The 26,081-nt window shown below is 33.5% G+C and overlaps 1 protein-coding gene across 1 annotated transcript in view; it reads right to left on the bottom strand.

Annotated features, from left to right (window-relative positions):
* The window catches only part of ADAMTS19 (ADAM metallopeptidase with thrombospondin type 1 motif 19), a 228,433-nt gene that overhangs the window by 138,008 nt on the left and 64,344 nt on the right, over window positions 1–26,081 (bottom strand). Inside the window, exon 7 of the mRNA XM_049091890.1 lies at window positions 20,764–20,807. Coding sequence (XP_048947847.1) covers window positions 20,764–20,807 — 44 coding nt within the window. The remainder of the gene's footprint in view (window positions 1–20,763; window positions 20,808–26,081) is intronic.

The following is a 26,081-nucleotide window of genomic DNA, read 5'->3' as shown; positions in this document are numbered from 1 at the left end:
ATGAATCGGTTTTGGGCAAAGTTTTATTTTTCTGAAGTAAATACCCAGAAATGGGATTGCTGGGTCATATGGTAAGTATATGTATATCTTTATAAGAAACTGCCAGATTGTTTTCCCAAGGAGTTGTAAAATTTTGTGCTGCCAGCAGTAGTGTACGAGGATTAAAGTTGATCCATATTATCCACAACCCTTGATATTGTTAGTATTTTAAATTTTAGTCATAAAATAGGCATATAGTGATATCCCATTGTGGATTTAATTTGCATATCCCTAATGACAAATGATGATGCCATCTTTGCAGTGTTTATTTGCTATCTATATATCCTTCTTGTGAAATATCATATCAAGTCCTGCATATGTTTGAATTGTTTTCTTAGTGTTAAGCTTTGAGAGTTTTATATATATATATAAGTTCTGTATATAAGTTCTTGTGTCTGGATTTGTGATTTATGAAGACAGGTGGCCCTTGAACAATGCAACAATTAGGAGTGCTGATCCCTCCCAACACACACATAGTCAAAAATCCACATATAACTTTTAGGGCACCCTGGTGGCTCAGTCAGTTAAGTGTCAGACTCTTGGTTTCTACTCAGGTGTTATCTCATGGGTCCTAGGATTGAGCCCCATGTCAGGCTCTGTGTTCAGTGGGGAGTCTGCTTGAAGATTCTCTCCCTCTGCTCCCTGCCACCCCCTTCCCACCACTCATACATGTGCACACAAGGACTCTCTCTCTCAAATAAATAAATAAATAAATAAATAAATAAATAAATAAAATATTTTTTAAAAATCCACGTAAAACTTCTGACTCCCCCAGAACTTAACTACTAAAAGCCCACTTACTGTTAAGTAGGAGTCTACTGATAACATAAACAGTTAATTAACACCTAGTTTGCATGTTATATGTATTATGTTTTGTATAACTATAATAAAGTTAGCTAGAGGAAAGGTTATTAAGAAAATCACAAGAAACATAAAAGTACATTCACACAGTTCAAACCCATGTTGTTCAAGGGTCAATTATATTTTCCCCTGGTCCATACTTGTATTTTAATTCTTTAATAAAGCAAAAGTATTTTGGTTTTGTTGTTTTAATATCGATGAAACATAGTTCATCAACTTATCATTTAATGGATCATGCTTTTGGTATTTTTCTAAAAGTCCTTCACCTAATTCAAGGTCACAAAGATTTCTTCTTAGCTTTTCATCTAGGCTTTTATAGTTTTACATTTATATTAACAATCCATTTTGTATAAACATTTACAAAAGTTTCGGGATCCCTGGGTGGCTCAGCGGTTTAATGCCTGCCTTTGGCCCAGGGCATGATCCTGGAGACCCGGGATCGAGTCCCATGTTGGGCTCCCTGCATGGAGCCTGCTTCTCCCTCTGTTGTGTCTCTGTCTCTCTCTCTGTGTCTCTCATGAATAAATAAAATCTTTAAAAAAAAAGTAAAATAACTTTATTATTCTTCATTATGCATGATGATGACCAATGTTTTCAAGACCATTTCTTGAAAGATCATTCTTTCTTTCTTTCTTTTTAAAGATTTTATTTATTTATTTTAGGGAGAGATAGAATGCAAGTGGGGGGAGGGGAACAAGGAAAGGGAGAGCGAAAGAATCCCTAGAGGACTCCACGCTGAGTGTGGAGCCCAATGTGAAGTTTATCCCAGGACCCTGAGTCTAAATCAAGTGTCAGACACTTAACTGTCTGACCCACTCAGGCACTCCATTGGTTCCTTCCCTTTGTTTGATATGAATATGTTTCTTTTGTTTTGTTTGTTCCTCTTTTTCAGCTTATTTAGGCAGAAATTCAGATTATTGATCTAAGACCTTTCTTCTTCTTAATTAAAGCATTTAATTCTATAGATTTCCCTATAAACACTGTTTTACCTGCATCTCATAATTTGTATGCTGTCTTTTCATGGTTTTTTTTTTTCAGTTCAAAATCATCTCTAATTTTTTTTGTAATTTCCTTTTGACCCATAAAATATTTATAAATGTTATTTTCCAAATATTTGGAGAATATTCCCTTTTTATTTTTCTATAGTTGATTTTTAGTTTAATTCCATTATGTTCCAGAACAGAATGTTTATCATTTAATTCTTTCAGATTTGTAAAAGTTTGCTTTATGAATTAGAAAATATTCTTTCAGAAAATGTAACTTGAAAAGCACATATTTCTGCTCTTTTGGGTAGAGCAGTGTGTACATGTTAGTTAATAGTGTCATTCAATTCTTTTACAAGAATGTTGATTTTCTACTGACTACCCATTACTAAGAGAGATGTGTTGATAGCTCCAAATACAACTGTGCATTTGTCTATTTTCCTTTTTCATTTTGTTGGTTTTCCTTTCATGAATTTTAAAGCTCTATTGGTAGGTGCTAAGATATTTAATATCATTATATCTTCTTACTGAATGACCCTTTTATTATATAATGTTCCTCTTAGTTTTTAGTAATTTTCTTTGTTCTTAAATGTACATTTTGGCCATTTGAGTGTTTTTTAGATTTTTCATGGCAAATGTATTTCGTATTTTTACTCTTGACCTACGTGTCACATTTGAATTGAGTTTCTTACAGACATCAAAGAATCGGGTCTTTGCTATTTTTCAATTTGATCTGAAAATTTTTTTAAATGGTGTATTTAGACTATTTTTATTTACTATTTTTATTTTTTAAATGGTATTTATTTTTTATTTACTATTTGCTATTTTTATTTATTTTATTTATATGTATGTTGGGATTTAGGTCTACCATTTTGTTATTCATGTTTTATTGTTGATGTTGTTTGTGCCCTCTGTTCTTCTTTCCAGCCTTGATTTTGCTCTTTCGAACTAAAAGTTTTAAGAGGGAAGGCCTCAAGCTTTTTAGTATGTCATTTTAATTTATTTATTTTGTTTCAATGACATCTTTCTATATATTTGTTTAGTTGTTGCTTACTATAGGTTTTACATTATACATATTCAACTTTCAAACCACATCAAATGAAATGTGGAAAGTTTAACATCATCTAGGTCCTTTCACCTTCCTCCAAGGATGTGGAGTTGTCTTATGTATTACATTTAAATATGTCAAAAATGCCATCAGATGATGTTATAATTTTGCTATCAACTATCTAACATATTAGCTAGTAATATAAAATATTCAAGAGGAAAGTATATTTATCACTTCTCCATTTCTTTTGCTCTTTATTCCTGATGTTCTAGTTTCCATTAAATGTAATTTCCCTTCCGTTAGAATTACTTACTTTGGCAATACTTTTAAAGATGCTCTTTTGGTCATGAATTCTCTTAGTTTTCCTTCATCCAAGAATTTTCTTATTTTATCTTTATCTGTGTTGACAATCCTTTCTTTCAGTAACTTAAAAATGGTGTGCCACCCAACCGGCTTTCATGGTTTGTTTTAACAAATATGTTAGTAATATTATTGTTCTTCTATAACTAACAGTTTGTTGGTTGTGTCATTTTTTCTTTCTCTTTAGTTTTTACTTTTGATTGTGATATCTCTGGCTATGCATTTCTTCAGGTATGTCTTGTTTGGAGTTAACCTGGCCTCATATCTGATGATATAAATCTTTTGCCTAATTTGAGGAGTCTTCAGTCACATTCTTCTCTTTCTGTTTCCTTCTGGGATCCATGATGACTACTTGTGATATTTCCCACAGATTCCTAAGACTGTCTTCATATTTTTTCCCAATCTTTACTTTCTGGTGTTCAGATTGGATCATTTATTCTGATTTATCATTACGTTAAAAAACTCTTTTCTTGTCATCTTGATTCTACTACTCTGTACATGCAGAGAAATTCTTATTTTGGCTATTCTTTTTAAATTCAAATATTTCCATTTTGTTTTTTGTTATATATTCTATTTATTTCCTGAGACTTTCTATCTTTTCATTCATTACAAAAATATGTACCCTTACTTTTTAGAATATCTTTATAATAGATATTCTAGTCTTTGTCATATAATTCCAAAATCTGTACCACCTCATAGTATGTGTTGAGTGTCTTTTCTCATGTAAATTGAGATTTTCCAATTCCTTTATAGATGGTATAATTTGGGGTTGTAGCTTGGACACTTCTTTTTAAGATTTTATTTATTTATTCATGAGAGACACACAAAGAGAGGCAAAGACATAGGCAGAGGAAAAGCAGGCTCCCTGTGGGAAGCCTGATGTGGGACTCCATCCCAGGATCCTGGGATCATGACCTGAGCATTAGGCAAATGTTTTAACCCTCAGCCACTCAGGTGCCCCTATCCTGGACATTTTTAATACTATATGGTGAAATTTTCAGTCTTATTTAAATATTATGAAGAATGCTGACACTTCAAAATTCTTTAGCATAAAGCCAAAAGTTTCAAAATTCCAAGGCTCTGTAGGCTTTGGCTTAATTGTCAAATTTCCATCGTCAATTGTCAAAGTCTTTTATACTCCCATCCTCTATGTTTATCATCTAGGGATCAGGCTGGGAATTCAGTGGCTCAGTAGCTTACTAGCTCATTTTGCTAAGAAATTTTATAGTCATGTTCACACATGCAAAGCTGAGGTGACCAAGAGCAGTTGATAAGCAACTGTATGAGATTACTTTCCTTGACTCTTCCCTTTCCATTAAATCCTTTGTCCCTCCCATGTTCTTATGGTTCTCATTTCAGTAATGCTGCCAGAAAGTCTGTGGCTTAGGTACCCCACTCTATAGTGCACTTTTCTGTCTGTGTCTAAGTTTGAGCAATAAAAGGGCTGGAACAGAAAGCAATGAGGTTCACCTTTCCCTCTTAAAATAAAAGCTCTATAGACCAGAGAGGAAGATTCATCTCCGATTTTTATGATTCCTCTTACTGACACTATTGCTATCCCCACTGCCACTATGAAAGGATTGCTTGGTAGATGGGGCAAGAAAGAATGCAGAGGTTTGTGTTTGTTTTTTGTTTTTTGTTTTTTGGTGGGGGTGCACCTTTCCTCCACTATCTCTAAGCATTAGGAGACCTTCCTGGCCCTTGATGCAAACCAAAGGAATTTCTTAGCTCCCTCTCTCACTATACACACCCTAATGACCACTTCCAAGTCAGGGCTGTTTTGAGTCCAGATGAGAGACAGAAAAGTAAACTTACCACTGGTTTGGTGGTACTTCAAATTCTTGCCTTATTCTCCATATGCACACTACTATTTACTTTTTAAAATCCTCAAATTGTTGTTCCATTCTACCACATAAAATATATTCAGTGAAAGAGTGGAGTATGTTGACTCCAGCTTACCCTAAACTAGATACTTCCCTTCAAAAAAAAACCAGTCAGAACTAGTGTCTTGTAATTTAAAGAAAATTACCTATGGAATTGTATTATTTCTACAATGCAAATGAAGCATCTCCATAATCTCAATTTTCTCTAGTCATTACCATTTTCAACCAGTTAAGAACCAGAATTGGAAAGACTATGGCACATGCAAAGCAAAAGATGTGCTGCATCATCAGATTATTTAGGTATTAAAGACACAAATCATTCTAATATCTCAAAAAGCATTTTCTTCTGTATAGGCTTACACATTTGCTGCATTTTTATCATCTAATAAGTGACAATATTCAATATAATAGAACTGACCTACTAAAAATTACATTAATATTATATAGATTACATTGATATTATTCCATACTAATAATTAAACAATACTTATAATTAATAATTAAATACTAATAATTAAAGAAAAAATGATTTATAAACTCAATTTGCTTCAATCATCTTACTAGAAGAAAAATAAATGATATAGAAAAATTCTGAGATCAAGACAGAATCTTCTGATCATGACATTTTTAAAATTTAGTGACTTCATTTAAAAAAATACTAAGGCTTTTAGATACTTCAGAGATGTGTATCAATACACTTATGCTTAAAAGCCATGATGATATAAGTGTAGAGACAAAGGATGTCTCACAGTAAAGGAAGACAAATGGGAAATGCTTTTTAGTTACCCAGCCAAGAATAACAAAAGGAAAGAAAAAAAAGGAAAAGATTTAAAAGAATGTGTAAATAGTTTCATATTATTCACCACTCTGTCTCAAGCCCCTAACACCTAATATGCTTTTAGGCACAGAGCAGGTACTCCAAAATAGTGGGAAAAAATTTGATAAGTGATAAACAACAAAGAGAAGGAGACAAAATAAGTCAAAGAAGATAATCTGAAATGAAAGAACCAAGAAAAATTGAGGAAGAAGGACAAATAAAGAAACATAGTTCCTATTATCTTCTAAGTCTGATTCCAAGACTTTCAGATATCAGAATTTAGAACACAATGAAAATTATCACCCTTTTTCTCTCTGATATATCTGACACTCCGACCATAATGCTCTGTGGCCATCTGGATTGAAGGAAAGCAATATTGAGAGAAATGGTATAAAACCAGCTTCCAACACTTGCAGCAAATGCTCTTCTGTTGATTCCCAGTAAGTTTAATTGTTGTGATTGGGGAATTAAGTGATGAAATATCTAAGTTACAGAAATAATTATTATAGCTTAATACTTCTGAATTAAGTACTTTAAATGTATAATTTACAATTCTGAAAAATATGCAAAAGTTTGAAATATGTTTATAATAATAGAATAACTTTACAGTTACTTTGCCTGGGCATCATCTTATTACACTTTTGTTCAAGCATTATTATTACTTATGCCTTCTTTAACTTTTCAAAGTGTCTTAATGTAAATTATAGGTTATGTGAAAATCTTATCAGCATATGAATGTCACTGGTCTTTTTGTTTCAAAGCTAGAGTGGTCTAATATGACTCCTTGGGTTTTCCAATTTTCTTCGCCAGAAGCCCAAACTTTGTATTTTCATATATTATGGCCAGCTACCACCCAACTGACCTCCTTTGACACTCAGTTTTCCCTATCCCTTTCCTTGCAGCTCCACAGGGCAAGGGTTCAGACCCATTTCAATTTAGTATGCTTTTGTTCATCACTGATGCAACAATGGAGAAAAAAATTAAATGTAAAGAAATTGCAAAGATTGTAGGTTGTAGCAAATTCCTTGCAAAATCGTCTTAAAATCCTTTCACTGGGTGGCTCAGCTGGTTAGGTGTCTGCCTTTGGCTCCGGTCATAATCCCAGGGTCCTGGGATGGAGCCCAGGTCAGGCTCCCTGGTCCATGGGGAGCCTGCTTCTCTCTTTCTGCTGGCAACTCCCCAAGCTTGTATACACTCTCTGTCAAATAAATAAATAAAATCTTTTAAAGAAATCCTTTCACTGTTCTACTGTCTTATCAGGTATGGTAAATGGAAATCTCTTCGAATGTCTCCCTTTTTATTTTTTTTCCCTTTTTATTTCTTAACACACATTTTCTTTTGTCTTACTCTGCTTTCAGAGGGCCATGCACAATACTTTCATCTAAGATGACTTTATTTTCTTCCAGTATATAAACCCCCAAAGTATAATGTATAATTATATGCAGTCTTTAGTCTGACAGTTAATTTTTTCTAACTGCATAGCAAATTACTATAAATGTGGTGGCTTCAAATAACACCCACTTATTATTGTACAATCCTGTAGGTCAAAAATCTGTGACAGCTTAACTGAGTTTTCTGCTCAGGGTCTCACGGGTCCAGGTGTCATCCAGGCTGGACTCTTATCTCATGTCTGGAGAAATACCAGCTTCCATATTCATTTAGATTGTTGGTCAATTCAGTCCTTTGCCTCTGCTTTAAAAGGTGAATAGAGTTAGATCTCTAAATCTTAAGGTAAACAGAGGGACTGGACTTATATCTGTGAAATCCCTTCACAGCAGTACCTAGATCAGTGTTTGAGCAATCAGCAGACAGAAATCTTAGGAGTGTCATCTTTAGAATTCTGTCTACCATACCGAATATATTCTATTTGCATTTCTGAGAACATTCATATTAAACACTGAGCAATAATTTATAACAACAAATCTCATGATAAATTCTGGGTATCTCAAAGCTGGATCTAGGTTATATAAAATTATACACATTTAAGGCAATGCGTATGTCTAAAAGGTTTAATAATCTCTTTTGCAAAAGCATATGTCCCACTAGACTGAGTGAGCAAGAGCCTCCACAGTCATCATTGAATCTATCGAGGCCTTATAATGGGACTTTGAAGATGGTGAATACTCAAACAGTGTATTTGAATTCCCTTGAAGACTTAATTACATTACTAATTCGCTTAGAAAGTAAGATTCATATAGGAAAAAAAGTAACTTCATTCTTTGCTTCACCAAAGAAGTTCACATTTCAAAATCCTGAATATGAAATCAGCATGATTTTTTGGTAGAAGAAATATAGTTCTAACCAAAAGTATATTAAAAGAGAGAGATTGAGCTTAGTAATTTTTCCATATTTCCAGTCTCCAAAATTGTCTGTGCTTTAGGTGCCATAATGCAAAAGAAAATGGACAACAGCTATTTAATGAAAATTAAGCTACTTAAAAAAACTGGCTTGACCTCTTCTTCTCACCCAATAAAAATGATTACTTCTGCTGAAATGTGGTTTGGAGAATGTACTGGTGTTTGGAAAGGGAAGTGTCTGGAGATTCTCACATGTACAGTGTCAACATAAAAGGGTTATTTAAGTATGTTTTAGTCTCTGAATATGTTTCTTCTTGGCAGTTGCTTTCTAGGTGGTCTGTATGCCTGATCATTTGCAAGTACGCAAAATCAGAATTATTCAGAAATGTGCAGAATAAACCATCATTCCAATATGCCAGAAGATAGAACAAGAAAGTTTATTAATAATACAGAAGCATCTAAGTCTTACCAACAGAATGAAGGGAGGAGCAAAGAATCCCATAATGGAAAATCTGGTAGTTAAGGAAGCACAACCCCTTTCCTGAACAAGAGCTACAAAAATATTCACCACTAAAAAAATCATACTGACCAACATGTACCTTTGCCAGCTCTATTTACCAATTTGCTATACTTTAAAGTCCTTAGGAGGTTTCATCACACACACACACACACACACACACGACCACTGACTTATCACTATTGATTTTTAATCATTGCCAAGTTATAGCAGAATTTCTCCAAGAGTGCTCTGCAGAATCCTGGGCTTCTACAAAATATTTTCTAAGACCTTTTCAAGAGGTCCACAAGGTCAAAACCATCCATATTTGTCCTGATGGGGCAAAAGCCATGGCAGGTACAATAGCCTAACACAAATGAGGGCAGGGGGAGCAAACTGGGCTGCCAGTCATTTTATTTTTCACTAATACTCACTCCCAATGGGCAAAACTGACAATTTTCCTTTAAAATGTCCTAGATGAAGCAGTAAAGGGTATTTTTTTTTTTAATTTATGATAGGCACACAGTGAGAGAGAGAGAGGCAGAGACACAGGCAGAGGGAGAAGCAGGCTCCATGCACCGGGAGCCTGACGTGGGATTCGACCCCGGGTCTCCAGGATCGCACCCTGGGCCAAAGGCAGGCGCTAAACCGCTGCGCCACCCAGGCATCCCCAGTAAAGGGTATTAATTTTACTAACTCTGCACCCCAGAGTACACACACCTTTTAATATTTCAAAACAAAAAGGAAGTATGGATAAAGTATTTCTGCTGCAGACTAAAAATACGATGTTGTCTCCAGGAACAGGTCTGTGAGGTGGTTTGAGTTACGAACTGAATTTTGCTTTCACTAGACACCATTTTTACTTGAAAGAATGTTTAACAGGCAAACATTGGTTAATCAGACTTGGGAATAGGGCTGACATTTAGCCAAAAATGAACAGAATGCAACCTGTCACTCCAAGGAAATGAATGGGTGATATGTGTAGATACGTGTAATAAATATATTACTTGCTATAATATCTGTAATCAGTAATATCTGCAACTGATGGTTTGTGTATGTTTCTATTTACTTATATAGGTCAATGACAAAAATGCAAACTTTCAAGTGAAATTAGAAATTGGAAAACTTAAAAAAATTTATTATTTTTATAAAGATTTTATTTATTTATTTGAGAAAGAAAGAGAGAATGCATGAGCAAGAGGAGGGGCAGAGGGAGAACCAGGCTCCCCACTGAGCAGGGAGCCTGTTGTGGGGCATGATCCCAGGACCCCAAGATCATAATCTGAGCTGAAGGCAGATGCCTAACTGACTGAGCCACCCAGGTGCCCCAAACTTAAAAAAAATAATCTCTATGCCTATTGTGGGGCTTAAACCCACAACCCCTGAGTTCAAGAGTTACATGCTCTACTGACACAGCCAGCCAGGTGCCCTGAATATCAGAAAACTTTTATTTGCCAATGTGAGCTTGGCAACTTTCCAACACTTAAAAACTTTTCTGATAAGAATGAAGGGGATATTAACAAATAGGGTTTTTTTAATATATATTGAATGGTGAAATGTGCCAACATTTAGAGGATCTGCCTAACTCAGTGAACTAAGATATTGTGATTGACCAATAAACATCACTAAAAAGCGCAGTACTCATCCATTTTCACACTATCTATCTTTGTGTGGTCATTATTTTCTTCAAACACTTCAACCAAAATAACAAATAGCAGCACCTTATATACAAAAGCACATATAAGATCCCTGCTGCCTTTGACAAGCCAGATACAAATATGTTTGCAAATATATAAAAGCCACGTATTCTCAGTATTGTTTTGAATAATGTAGTGAATTTTTATAAAATGCATGTTCTTTATGCTTACCTTTGATGAGCTTATTACTGTTCATTTTAAATGACTTAAAATATTTTTGAGAATTTCGTGGCTTTAATTTCTAATAATGGTGACTAATGACAAATATTACTGATATAAATAAAGCCTTTTGGGATCTTCACTAATTCTCAACAGTATAAAAGGATGCTAAGACCAAAAAGTTTGAAAATAACTGGTTTATAGCATATACACAACTTAAATACCTACAGAGAAGCTCTAAAATTATTTTTTAAAAACTTGTAGGAGTCATCATGATTATTAACACCAAATCTCCAAATGTCTAAAACATTCAGAGCACATGTGAATGCTGACAAAGTGAATTGTGTGACCAAATGAAGCTATGGTGTGTAGAAAATATATATATAACAATGCTTTAAAAGTTTTTCAGGACTTCAATTTCTGGCAGCAAGACCATGTTGTTTGCAACTCTATACAGATAAATGCTGAACTAAAAAATAACAAAAATCCCTTAAATTCAAAGCTGAGTATATAAAAAAGGGAAATTCCCCCACAGGCCTAAAGAAAAGAAAGGAAGATGGGGAGTTCTAAGCCAGCACTAATGTGCTAGCAGCCTCTGGGAGTTTGCCAAACTCAAATCCAAAGGTGTTCAGCATAAGTCATGACAATGAGACAAAAAGAGAGACTGCTCAAAGTAAGGCCTTGGAACTGAAATTTCTACATAACATTATCTCAATATAAAGTGAGAAGGAGGGATCCCTGGGTGGCGCAGCGGTTTAGCGCCTGCCTTTGACCCAGGGCGCGATCCTGGAGACCCGGGATCGAATCCCACATCGGGCTCCCGGTGCATGGAGCTTGCTTCTCTCTCTGCCTGTGTCTCTGCCTCTCTCTCTCTGTGTCTATCATGAATAAATAAATAAAAATTAAAAAAAAAATAAAGTGAGAAGGAGGGGGTATCATTTTTCTTTCCTTCAATGCAATGAAAGAGTAGTTTAGAAAAACAACTGTTCCCTGGCAAAAGGAAATGGTATAAAAACTTGTCTACTTTGACCTAGACCACGTTTTTAAAAAAGGCCTCCCCTGAGAATATTCAGAGTTGCCATATCTAATTTACATTACCTGTAATAATGAATAATTTACATTATTCAAGGAATGGTAACTCACAAAATTCACTTAAATATCCCTAAGGCATATGTGAATATTTTTTTTTCCCTTTTTAGATGGAGGAAGAGAGGTGGGGAGACAGAAGATAAGAAAGATTCTTAAGTAGGCTCTAAGCTCAGCACGGCTCTAAGCTCCCACAATCCCAAGATCATGACCTGAGCTGAAATCAAGAGTCAGACGCTTAACCAACAGAGCCATCCAGATTCCACTATGAATAGAACTTTTATCTTGACAAAGGTATATCTTTTCCAGGTCATAGAGCATTCCCACAGATAAAAGAAATAAAGGAATAACTCAAATGCATAATTACATAACTGAGTGACAAGTCACCAAAAAGATTTAACAAAACAAATAGGACTAGAACCACAAAAACGTCAATAACAAAATTATTAGCTATGTCAATGTTCAAAAGTATACTTTTAATAATTTAGACCTAAAAGAAGAGATTGAACGTATGAGGAAGGATCAAAAAAAAAAAAAAAAAAGGAAGGATCAATATATTATCAAACGCCATAGCAGAGAGAGAAAAAATCCAAATGAGTGTTTAGAAATAAAAAAGCTATTGAAATAAAAAATCCTTCATAGCCAAACACATGAAATTATTAAGAAATGCACGATGAGGGGTGCCTGGGTGGCTCAGTGTCCAACTCTTGGTTTCAGCTCAGGTCAACATCTCAGGGTGCATGTTCCACGGGGAGTCTGCGTGAGATTTTCTCCCTCTGCCCCTCTGCCCCATGTATGCGCTATCTCTAAAATAAATAAGTAAATCTTTAAGAAAAAAAAAGAAATGTATGAAGAAAATAGACAATTGGTATAAACCAAGACACACAGACAAAAAAGTTACCTAGAACATAGCACACAAAGACAAAGATGTAGGTATGAAAACAGAAGAGATATATGGAAATCAGAACAAGAAGCTGCAACATGATTTTATTAGGATTTTCAGAAAGAATGGAAGATTTTTGTTTGATTTTTAAAAAGTGCACCTGATAATATCAGACTTTTTTTTTTAATCACTCTCATTGGTAGAAATCTCCTTGTAATCCGAATGTATCTTTCTTGCTACTAATGGGTTTAACACCTCTTTTCTTTCTTTTCCTTTCTTTCTTTTCTTTCTTTTTATTTTTTCTTCCTTCCTTCCATCCCTCTTTCCTTCCTCTCTTCTTCCCTCCCTTCCTCTTTCTCTGTCTCTATCTCTCTTTTTTAATTCACACTTGATATATTCTGCTCTAAAGATGGCTGTTAGAGTCTTTGGTTCTACTTGGTACATCTACTGTATGTTTGTTTCTTATTCACAGATTTATAGATATTATTTTTTATATTCTGTGTTCTAATTATTAACAGTTATGTGTGTTATGTGTGTTACAAATACTATACATCATTAATTTCAAGAATCACTATATATCACTAATTCTAAGATTCACATTGTGATTTGCCTTACAATTGATAATGTCTTACAATCAAGAATTTATTGTATCGGGTTTTTTTCCTCTTCAGTGGTACATTATATAATAGTAAATCTTAAAATCAAGGACAATAAAGGCACCTCAAAATTCATGAAATATGGTATCTTGTACCTCAGAGAAGCCTATTTTTTCCCCTGGTATTGGGATTTCTTTTGAGACACAGAAATTTCAAATATAAATATAGTTGAATTTATCAAGCATTTCTGTTATAATTAGAATTTTTGTGTCATTCAAAAAATTTGTCTCTACCACAAAAGATATAAAATTAATTTTCTATATTTTCTCTAATTTTTCAAAAATTTAAACCATGTGATTCATTTTAACTTGTCTCTATGTGAATAAATGTCTTAACATCATGTGTTCTGCTCTCACAGTGTTCTGCTTTGTCACTTTCCCAAAAATGTGCAATAGCCTTATCCTATGTATCACATACTATACTTGACATGTGATAGAGCAGATTCCCCTTCCATATTTTTTCTCCAATTCTTAGGTCAAAGCTGCCCCATGACATTTAGAATCAGCCTGTCAAGTTTCCTACAATACTCCTTTTAGAATTTTTATGCAAATACATTCTATCAATATGTCAATTTGAGGGAACAGCCATTCAGTTCACCTTTAGTCTTTCAGAACATGAGTACAGTTTAGATCTTCATTGAGGTATGCCTTCTTGATTGAATTATAAAATAGGTCAATAATTTTCTCCATATGGTCTATGCATCTTGTTATTAGATGTATTCCAAAGAATTTTATTTTTCCATATATTTAATAGTATTTTTTAATTGAATGCCTTACTGGCAAATGCTGGTATATAAAATACAAATAGTTACTGAATATTGCTTTAATATCTAACCACCTCATTCTCCTGTTAATTTTAATAATTTAATTCCATATTCTTTGTTTTTTTTTTAATGGAGATAATAATAACATTCACTTCATTTTAAGGCCTAAAATTGCCAGTACATTTTTTAATAGAAACAGTGATAACAAAATCTTCTTCTTGTTTCGGATTTTGAAAGGAATGCTTTTAAAGCTTCACTATTTTTAAAAATATATTTATGCATTTTGTGTAAATATCTTTAACTGAGTTAATACAGTTTCTACTTTGTACTCTTTTGTCAAGAGTCTTTACTATGAATGTGTTTTGAGTTGTATGAAGGACATTTTCTTTATCCATTCTGATGATCATATGGTTTTTATATTTAATTGTATTACACAGTTACATTTTAAGATTTTCTAATGTTAAACTACTGCTGTATTTCTGGAATAAATCTCAAATAAAGTACCCCTACTTGATTATTTAAGAATACCTTGTGAGATGATATCTGCTAATTTTTTTCCTGCTAATTTTGATTTAGAATTCTTTCATTTCTTTCCTGAGAAGAGTTTATTGTTTTTCTTTCTCACACTGTCCTCTTTAGGATTTCATAAAACATTTATAGGGTTTTAATTAATCTTTTTATATTCTCTGAAATAGTGTATATAATATGGTAATGGTCTATTCTTCGTACTTTTAGTAGAAATGATCTGTAAAATCATCAGTGCTTGGTATTTTCTTGGAAATATTTTAAATAATTGATTACATTTCTTTCACTGTTCATAGATAATAGAGACTGTTTTTTTAGTCTAGTCTCTCAGCTAGAAGTGGTCAATTATCGTTAATCATGTTTGTTAGCATAGCGCTAGTTTGTTGTTCTTTACATCTATTTATGTATCATGATACAAATTTAAATTTTTAATCTAATTCAAAAATCACTACCAGTTCTTAAATAAACTATAGGGTGAGGATTGTTGACCTCACAGTCTAAAGATTTGAGAGCACCATATTTCAGGATTCATTCTGTATAAGTCATGGGAGGGGAGAATGAGTTATTAGAAAGTATACTGTTTTTCTACGACTGCTGTAACATGTTACCACAAATGTAGTGGCTTACAATACCCAAGTTAACCATCTCACAAGTCTCTACATTAGAAGCTTGACCCAGATCTCACTGGCTAACATCAAGGTATCACAAGGCTGTCCATGCACCCTTCTAGAGGCTCTAGGGGAGAGTCCATCTCCTTTTTCCAGATGCTGGGGGTTGCTGATGTTTCACTTGTGGCCCTATTCCTCCACCTTCAAAAGCAGGAATGATGAGCTGAAACCTCACATTACATCTCCCTAGGCCTTTCTTCAGTAATCATATCTTCCTCTGATTCAGCTTTTCTGCCTTCCTCTTCTGCTTTTAAAGATCCTTGCAATTACATTACCATAGCAAGACAGGCCAAGATAAGCTCCCTATTTTAAGGTCAGTTGATGAACCGCTTTAAGTCCACCTATGGAATTAATTTCATGGAATTAAATGAAACCTTCATTTCCCTAAGTTATATAACCTAACATATTCCCGGGTCCCAGGGACTGGAACGTACATTTTTGTGGATCATTATGCTGTCTGCCACAGAAACTAAGGCAATTTCACTAGCAACACCAGTGAACAGTTGCCATTTGCATCCAGATTTGGACATTATTTTTCTGGAAATTTGAGGATACCACAGTGTTTACCCAACCTAAGATTCAAAAACTCTGAATTACATTGGCACAATTTTAATAGGTCTCTGGTTACAAAATTAATCTCAATTTCAGGAATGTTAAAAGGTGGACACACATGTTTCAGAATTGATATTTTGTTGATAAAAAACATTTAATAGCATTTTTTTCTTCCAGTATCTATATACATACCCACCAATCTACCAACTATCTATGTGACAAAGACAACAGGAAACAGTGATGGAGGAAATGGTAAAACAATTTTTACTTTTTACCCTCTAAACACCTCTTCAAATACAAGCTTAATAAATACGTACAAATTACCCAATTAAGCATTTATTTATAATATCCCACAACACTGATAAAGCCTAACACATTTAAGATGCAAGTATCTTTTGCATCAGCAAATGAGGAAAATATCCTATCGCTACAAAGTTAAAATGGTGACAAATAAGTTATTTACAAGCTTATATTTGCCATTTCTTTATATTTTTTAATTAAGGCAATTTTATTCTATAACTTCATTCAAACTTATTTGCCTCACCTTTAGTCTTCTAGCTGTATTGTCCCCTATTAGACGAACATATCACATTACAGACAAAAGCTGATTCATTATCCTAAGATCTGAGGCAGAGGCCAGTAGCACCACTTACTAACAGTGATGCTGGGCAAATGTGTAACCTCTTAGCAGGGAATAAAAGATGTGATAGAACCTAGTGAACCTAGAATAACAATTCTAAATGAGCCGCCTTTAGGGAAACAAAAGCAAAATGAACTACTGGGGCTTCATCAAGATAAAAAGCAAAGGAAACAGTCAACAAAACTAAAAGGCAACCTACAGAATGGGAGAAGATATTTGCAAATGACATATCAGATAAAGGGCTATTATCTAATATCTATAAAGAACTTACCAAACTCAACACCCAGAACACAAACAATCCAGTCAAGAAATAGGCAGAAGACATGAACAGACATTTCTGCAAAGAAGACATACAAATGGCCAGTAGTCACATAAAAAAATGCAGCATATCACTTGTCATCAGGGAAATACAAATCAGAACCACAATGAGATACCACTTGACACCAGTCAGAATGGCTAAAATTAACAAGACAGGAAACAACAAATGTTTGCAAGGATGTGAAGAAAAGGGAACCCTCTCACACTGTTGGTGGGAATGCAAGCTGGTACAGTCACTCTGGAAAACAGTGTGGAAGTTCCTCAAGAAGTTAAAAATAGAATTACCCTATGACCCAGCAATTACACTATTTACCCCAAAGGTACAGATGTAGTGAAATGAAGGGGCACCTGTACCCCAATGTTCATAGCAGCAACATCCACAATAGTTAAACTGTGAAAGGAGCCAAGAGCCTTCTGACAGATGAATGGATGAAGAAGATACAGTACATATACATACATACATATGTGTATACACACACACACATATATAATGGAATATTACTCAGCCAACAGAAAGGATGATGCCTACCATTTACATTGACTAGAGGGTATTATGCTAAGTGAAATAAGTCAATGAGAAAGACAATCATACAGTTTCACTCATATACAGAATATAAGGAATAGTGAAAGGGACCATAAGGAAAAGAGGGGAAACTTAACAGAGAAAAATCAGAGAGGAAGATAAGCATGAGAGACTCTTAATTCTGGGAAACAAACTGAGGGGTGCTGAAGGGGAGGTAGGTAGGAGGATGGGTAACTGGGTGATGGCATTAAGGAGGGGATGTGATGTGATGAGCACTGGGCATTATAGACAACTGATGAATTATCGAAAACTATATCTGAAACTGATAATGTACTACAAGCTGCCAAATTGAATTTAACTTTAAAAAAAAAAAAGAGCCACCTTTGCAAATGCTAGAGTTTCACAACATTCAGTGAGGTCAATAATATAGCTTCTATGGCAAAAGTGAGAAGTCCAAACTTTCAATGTGTTAAATAAGCCCACATTTGTGTAGATGATAAACAGCTGAAGTAGGATTTAAAGCTGGGTGTCTGACTTCAAAATCCATATTCTGTTTTATTTCAGTGTTTTATTCACCTATAAAGTAATAATGATAATAAAACTAGAGAGTTTGGATTTCGAAGAATTGAATGAGATAATGTTCATTAATGTGTTGCTCAAATTAACAATGTATAGCCTAAGTCTAACCATTGTTTTTAAACACAGGCACTCCTCCTCATGTATAATTCAAGTTAATACCAAAAATTCAAAGCTTTTAACATCTCTTTCCTCTCTTACTCTATCTACTAGGAGACAAGGGGGAAATTGTCATTAAAGTCATCATTTATGCCTATATTATCCAAACTAATAAATACAAAAATCATTTTCCTTTCTCCTTCCTCTCTTGAAAAATTTTCATCATATAGTATCCAAAGTGAAATGGGCTGTCTTCACATCAGTAATAGATAGAAGAGGCAAGAAGGTAATCACTGATGTAAGAAAAGCATATGACAGGTGCGTCTGGGTGGCTCAGGTGGTTAAGCAACTGACTCTTGATTTCAGCTCCAGTCATGATCTTGGCATCATGATCAAAAGCTTCACGTTAGGCTCCACACTGGACTTGGAGCCTACTTAGGATTCTCTCTCTCCCTCTGCTCCTTCCTCTCTCTCACTCCCACCCCTGCTTGTATCTCTTTCTCTCTCTCTCTCTCTAAAAAACAAAAACATTTGACATTTGACAAAAATACAGCCCATAGTTTAACATAAGGAGATTTTAAAATATGTGTCAATAAACATTTATTGATAAACCCAAATTTCTCTTGTTTTATGATACTAGAGATTGAGAGCTGTTAAGAGGACCTGCAAGCCACACACATTTGTTTAACTTTGGGAACAATTCACTGCCGGGTTTACCTGCTTTCTCTTAATAAGAGCAGAAGTTATTAATATTGCCCTATACTCTTCTTCCCTTATAAATGACTATATGAGTATCAGGGAAAATTTATATCTTATGCTGCCAGTTACAGAAACAAAAATCTTATATTGGCTTAAATAATAAAGATATTTATTTGTTCACACATTTGGAAGCCCAGAGGTTAGACTGGGCCCCTGGATGAAGAATGCATCAAGAATTGACATTGTTGCATCAACTGACATTGTTGCGACCTCAAGAATCTAAGTACTCAGAAATAAAAAGAGATCTCAGGAAGGGCACTGGACTTTCCACATCCTATGTTATAATATTTAAAGCCAGTCTCTACCAAGCTCTTAAAGGACAGATTGAATAGAAAGAGGGAGTGATTATACTGCTTTCCTGATGAACCGTATGTACTCTGATTGTCCAAACACATCAAGGTACTTCATTATTCAAATGTGCTTTAAACCAGAAAGTAAGTTTCATAAATAATATATATCATGAATATGTATGTTATTTTCAAATAGCAGATTTAGCAAGATGTGAAACATAGACATAATCAAAAGGAAATTGAGTTGACTCATGTTAGCAGTTGCTTCCTTAGGCTGTGTCCAGGCTATAAAGAGGTGATTAGTATGCATAATTATGGGAGAGACCGCCCCAGGTGCTGATTCCTCTCAGGTATTCGAATGAGGCATGAAGGGTCTCATTATTAAAGAAGCTTCAGAAGCAATATTGTTTAAATGGAGAAAAGGTAATTGTCTTGATACAGGCTTCATTGGTAATTAAAAGCTTCTGTGGTGAGGTTGATTAAAACTGTACATTGAGATTTAATTTCTGGAGATTCAGACAAGAAGAAGAGAAAAAAAACCTGCAGGAAGCAGGAAAGTGAGGTAACATTAGGAATATCATCCCTAAATCAAGTCAGCTTTTCCTTAGGCATCCAGATCTTTTTATGCTATGGCCCCTTCTGAACCAAATATTCCTTTGATTTCATCATTAACTACTTAACATTATTATAACTATTTTCCAATTACTATCTCAGATTTTAATTATCCAAGGTTAATGAGAACTTCAGATGATGGAATTAGAATTTTTTTTAAATACCTATACCCCTTTATTCTTCTTTTGCACTTTTTAGGTTGTTCATCTTACAAAGACATATGACATGTCAAAAAGGGTTAAGTTAAAATATACCCTACCTACAGAAATAGATGACACGTGATATGACAAAACCAGACTATGACTCCTAACTATATCTTATCATTAATGCCTTATTATATATATACAGCTACATGACCTAACACTAATATATGTATATAGTAATAAAATTAATATATGGTTATATATAGATATATATGGATAAGTAAATTATATAGATGCATTTATAATAGCATATACATAGCCATTCTCTCAAAATTAAGAGCTGTTGTTTCATAAATTCTACTGGCTGTGTGGTTATGTTTTGGGAATTAAATATCCAGGACAAAATATAGAAAATGTACTATTTGATACACTGAAAATCCTCATTTGTTGGGGAAATGAGATGGAGTTTCCTTGATACAGTCTGCAAAGAACTTCAAGCATACATAACTCAAAAACAAACAAATAAACCAACCATTAGCCTAAAAAAAGTCATTCACATTGACATTAATACATTTTGCCTTGGTTTAGCAAAAATAATAGAATAGAATTTAATATTTAATTTAGAATTTAATTTTAATTAAATTAGAATTTAATTTAATAGAATTTTGCTGAACCCATGTGTACATCTTTGTGATGGTAAGAAAAAAAGAACTCATCGTATTCTTAAAGCATTGTTTTAAAATTTTTCTCCAGTATATATATATATACACTGTGAGATTGATATATATATGTGAGATTGAGATATATATATGTGTGTATATATATATATATATATGTCTTTAGGCTGTTTCATTAATAATTAAAATATTGACAAATGATTAAACACATAGGTTGGAAATACATACCTCCAACATTCTAAAAACATTCCATTAAAACCAGCACTCTCATATCATTTCCTATACTTCAACAAATGATGTGTTAAATGTGCCCAGAACTCCACAAAAGTATAAAAATTTTTATACACACTTACCAACAGTATCACATGGTTCATCTTTGTGAACACAGAAATCTTTCCTAGAAAGGAAACAGAAAATGGATGTAAAAATAAACTTTTCCACAGTCAATAGAGATTGTGACTCATTTTTGAGTTACGTGAACTGAACCATACACTTTATCTCCAAGAAATTAATAGAACTGAAAATAAAATTGAATTCTAAGAAAATGGGAGAATTGTTAAATTTTTAATGGCAAATTTTTCCTGATATAATCCTGAAACATGCCCTATTTCATTAAGAATATTTCAAAAAATAAAATTCTATCTTGTTTTGAACTTTACAGATTTCATTTTTTATTACAAAAAATAGTATTTGGTATTGGGACATGGATTTCTGTTTGACAAATATTTTAAGATTTCTGCTTCACAGGCACTTGAAATAATTTCCAGATAGAAGATTCAAATGTAAAAAACACAGTTTAAAACAGAAAAATATTTCATATTGTAACACTGGCAAAATTTTTAAAAGATTGATTGTAATCACTTTATAAAGGGCAGGAGGAAATTAGTATTTTTACACAGGTAGTATCTAAGAATATTCTACAATTTGCTATTGAATACAGTATCTTGAAGAACATTCCTTAAGAAGTTATGAGCCTAAGAGGCAAGCTATATGAAAGCACAATGTTATCTACCTTTCACTAGCTATGTGACCATAGGCAATTTACTTAATCTTGTACCTCTTTCATCTCATCTACAAAAAAAGAGGAAGTAATAATGATACCTATCTACCATGTAGGTTTATAGTGCAGGTTAGGTGACTTAACACATATAAAACATACATACATACATACCTTTATTTACTTATTCATTACTGAGAGAGAGAGAGAGCACGTGCATGCACACATAGGCAAGGGAAGGGCAGAAGCAGAGGGGAAGCAGATTCCCTGCTAAACAAGGAGCCCAAAATGGGGCTCAATCCCAGGATCCTGAGATCATGACCTGAGCTGAATGCAGATGCTTAACCGACTGAGCCACCTAGGCACCCCCCATATATAAAACATTTTAATGTGAGTTTAGTGGATGTGTTGGACAAGCTAACACAGGAAAAAATCTTTAAAACAATGCCAGATGCCAATAAGCTTTCAAAAGTAAGTTGATGGTTTTGTTGTCTTTTGTTGTTCTTGATACTATTTCTGTACCCTAAGTTAAACAATTTCCTGATGAGTAGATATTTAGATCCTACAGAATTTTTAGTATTACAAACAATAATTAGTCTTTGTGTATATGTGAGGGAGAAAAATAAATATTTTTTTTTAGTCCTCTCTCTGTTATAGTCATCTGAATGCCATTTCTAAATGAAAAATGAAAAAACTAAGTGCAACAGTCCTGTCAATTTCACCAATGACATCTATATTAATAATAACAATGGTTAGTGTCAATTCACATTTTGCTTAGCTCATCAGCAGCATCTGTGACTTAATATCTGTGCATCATTTTATTAATGCTCCATGCATATTTAAAATGTAAAGAAATAAACAAAAACCCAACACTTAAATACGGAGAACCACCTCTGGTAGTTGCCAGAAGGTAGGTGAGTGGGGGAAATGGGTGAAAAAAGGGAAGGGGATTAAGAGTAGATGTTCAGTGAACAGTGAGTAAGATACAGACTTGTTGAATCACTACATTGTACATCTGAAATTAATGGAACACTGTATGTTAACTATCTTGGAATTTAAAAAATGTATATTCTCAAATTGGAGCAAAGCTATACATATTCATTGGATCTAGCTATATAACCAACTCTGATATAAAATTGACAAATTCTGTATTTTTAAATCTGTTACTGAAAAATGTGTTAAAATTCCATTCTGGTTATACATTTGTTGTTTCCTTGTGATTCTGCTAATTTTTCCTTTATGATAAAACTAAATTACCTTTCTGAATTTTTATAATTAATTTTGAATTAGTTTTTACTATTATATAGAAACCCTTCTTATTTTAGAGTTTTCTGTGTTAAAGTATATTATGTCTGATATTAACAAATACTAATATACTAGTAATACATTGATATTTTCTTGGTATATCTTTTTTCTTTGTTCTATTTTCGATTTCATTTTCTCTAAGTCTCTTATAAATAGTGTATGGTTAAAATTATGAAAATCTATTCATATAATATGGAAGTGAATTTAATATTTTATTATATATATATTTGGATTTTTCTATTATTTCTGAATTCTATTTTCCAAGTTATACTTTTGTTCTTTCCTTGTTTTTCTCTTCCTTCCTATCTAGTTTTTTTTTCTTCCTATCTAGTTTTATTTTCCTTTCTCTCTTTCTTTCTCACTCTTTTTTTTTTTTTTTTTTGCCACTGCTTGAAAAGTAACATTAGATTGTGTTTAATTTATGGTTACTTCCAATTTAAATTGCATTGTATTTGTTTCCTATTGCTGTTATAACAAATTCCACAAATATGGTCAGTTAACCTAAATGTATTTTACAGTTTCAAAGTCATAAGTCTGGAGTCATAAGTCATAAGCCTAGGCTAAAAGCAAGGTATCAGCAGTGTTGGGTTCCTTCTGGAAGCTCTACATGAGAATCCATTTCCTTGCCTTTCCAGCTTCTAGAGGTTGCCTGTATTTCTTGACTCACAAGTTCCCTTTCATCTTCAAAGCTGGCAATGGTATCACTTGGCCTGTCTCTGCTTCTCTCATCACATCTCTTTCTCTAACTCTCTTACATCCCTTTTTCCCTATCACCTGTGACTACATTAGGCTCCCCTAGATAATCCAGGAAAATATCCCAAGCTCAAAATCTGAAACATAATCCCATCCACAAAGCCCCTTTTGTCATGTGAGATAACATAGCCACAGGGTCTATAGATTAGAACAGGGATATTATTCTGCCTACCACATTCACTTGAAATGTCTAAAGTTAAAAATTATCTTCAGGCTCCTCCTGAAAAAAAAGAAACAAAGCATCAAACACTTTTAATCCAACCTCTCCCTTCAATCTTTTATGTTATTTTTATCTGACATTATAATCCTTTTTTTTTTTTTGACATTATAATCCTATCTCAATTTTTCAAATCTCAATTTAGATTTTCAAAACCATTATTAGATTTGCCCATGTATTTAGCAATTTATTTTCTCAGTAACATATTGGATCTTTACTTTCTAGAGAGCTCATTATTCTTTAAGTACATCCTTCAGGAACTCCTTCAGTGAGGATCTATGAATAATAAGGTGTTAGATACATTGTTTCCCATGTATTTATTCATAATGGAATAGTGGCCAAGTACAGAATTTTAGGTTAACTTTACTGGCCCTTAGCACATGAAAAATATTATTTCATTTTTTTCTAGCATTCATAAATATAGATTACAAGTCAGTGATCAACTTGCTCTTCTTTCATGCATTTGTTTTCTGGTTAATTTTTTAATGAGAAATAAATAACATGGCTTTTGGTTAATTTAAATTTTTTTTTATGTCTTTGTAGTTCTGCAGTCCCACCTAGATGTGTCTAGGTACTGATTTTTTTTTTTTTCTTCTTTGGTACTTGGAATCTAATTTGAAGAACCTATGAACACATACAAATTCTTACCATTATCCATTTAGCCTATTCCTTTCACATTCTCTCTATTGTGCTAGAATTCCTTTAGGTGTATATCTGATCTTCTTTCTGATGTCTGTAACTCTAAAGCACTCTTTTATAATTCAATCTCTTACACTCTATGCAGCCTTCTGGCAAGATTCCTCAGATCTATCATCCAATCCACCAGTGCTCTCTTCAATTGCATCTAATCTACTCTTCAACTCAGAAATTGAGATTTTAAGTCTATTTATTTTATAAGCATTTTATTTTCCTCAATTTTCAAATCAACTTTTTCCCCAAAAACATATTGTTCTCATATTTCTTTTTTTTGGTGTGAATGTTCAATCATGTAAATATGTTTTAAAAAAATAATCCTAGCTTTTTAAATTATTCTTTACTGGAAATCTCCTGGCTCTTACAATGGAAGATCCTGTCATTTTGTGTTTTTAAATTATCTTGTAAACTCATTTAGTTGTATTTTAAGTTGCCTTCTATGGTATAAATGGAGGGCCCCCTCAGAGTAGTTTTGCCTATGCTTTCAACAACAAGTGTTTTAACGCTGAAGTCATATTTGTGGTGGTGAATACCCAGAGGAGCTGTTTTTTCCTAACCCAGGGTCATGGCTGAAACCAGAATGCTTCTTGTTGACAACTTGTGCTCTTTTGCTGAGCTTCTACCGGATATAACTTTTATCAAGGGTATAGTTATCTAAGGGTTCTGGCTATATGCAATCATTTCAGCATCTCTTCCCCACTTTGCAAAGCCTCAAAGTTTTTCTTCATGTGTTAAACCCAAGAACTCAGATTCTTAGGTCCAACAACTCCTCTCAGGGCAGCCCCCACTTTACCTCAGAAGCTCTTCAGGGTTTTGTTTTGTTTTGTTTTGTTTTTGCTTATCTGTGCATGTAAGAGGATTTTTATTATAGTTTTTCTACAATTCCAATATGTCTATAATGAAAACACTTTATGATTATCTAGGCAGATTATCACATAACTAAATGAAGTGAATACAATTTGTAATCTATCATACAGTAATTAAATATAAAAAAATAAAATATGTACCTATTGTTAACATCAGATCTTATGTACATAGAATCAAGCCATATGGTCTTTATTCTTTTATTACACTTTGTATCATACAGCTTCTTTTACCAAACTACTAAAAAGACTGTACATCTGCCTCAATGAGATGTTTGCAATAACCTTAAATTATATTTAAATTTTTCTTCAGAGATACCTTTCTACAAGTGGAGATTATTTTAATTATGAATTATTGTAAAAATTAGTGATCCCTACAATATTGCCATTTCTTTTCCAGAAGGTTGGAGCAGGAAAAAGTCTGTGTAGACAGTCATGGATATGCATGAACTACAGAATGATGTAAGCTAATATTAACAATGAATTATTATAACTTTTTACTATTCCTCTTGGAAAATATCTGACAGACATGATTTCTATAAAACAGATATAGAATCAATCTTTGATTACTAGAGCAAAGGAGAGAAGGGAAAAGTTCAACATAATGTTAAATAATATATTTTCAACACGAGGCACAAAATGGACTTAATATAAACTTAATACATTTATTTATTTATTTTTATCATTATTTTTAAGATTTTATTTATTTATTCATGAGACACACAACACACACACACACACACACACACAGAGGCAGAGACACAGGCAGAGGGAGAAGCAGGCTTCATGCAGGGAGCTTGATGTGGGACTCAATCCTGGGTCTCCAGGATCAGGCCCTGGGCT

This window comes from Canis lupus, chromosome 11, assembly GCF_003254725.2.
Source record: "Canis lupus dingo isolate Sandy chromosome 11, ASM325472v2, whole genome shotgun sequence".
Classification (NCBI taxonomy): Eukaryota; Metazoa; Chordata; class Mammalia; order Carnivora; family Canidae; genus Canis; species Canis lupus.
This window is presented reverse-complemented; position numbering and strand designations above follow the sequence as displayed.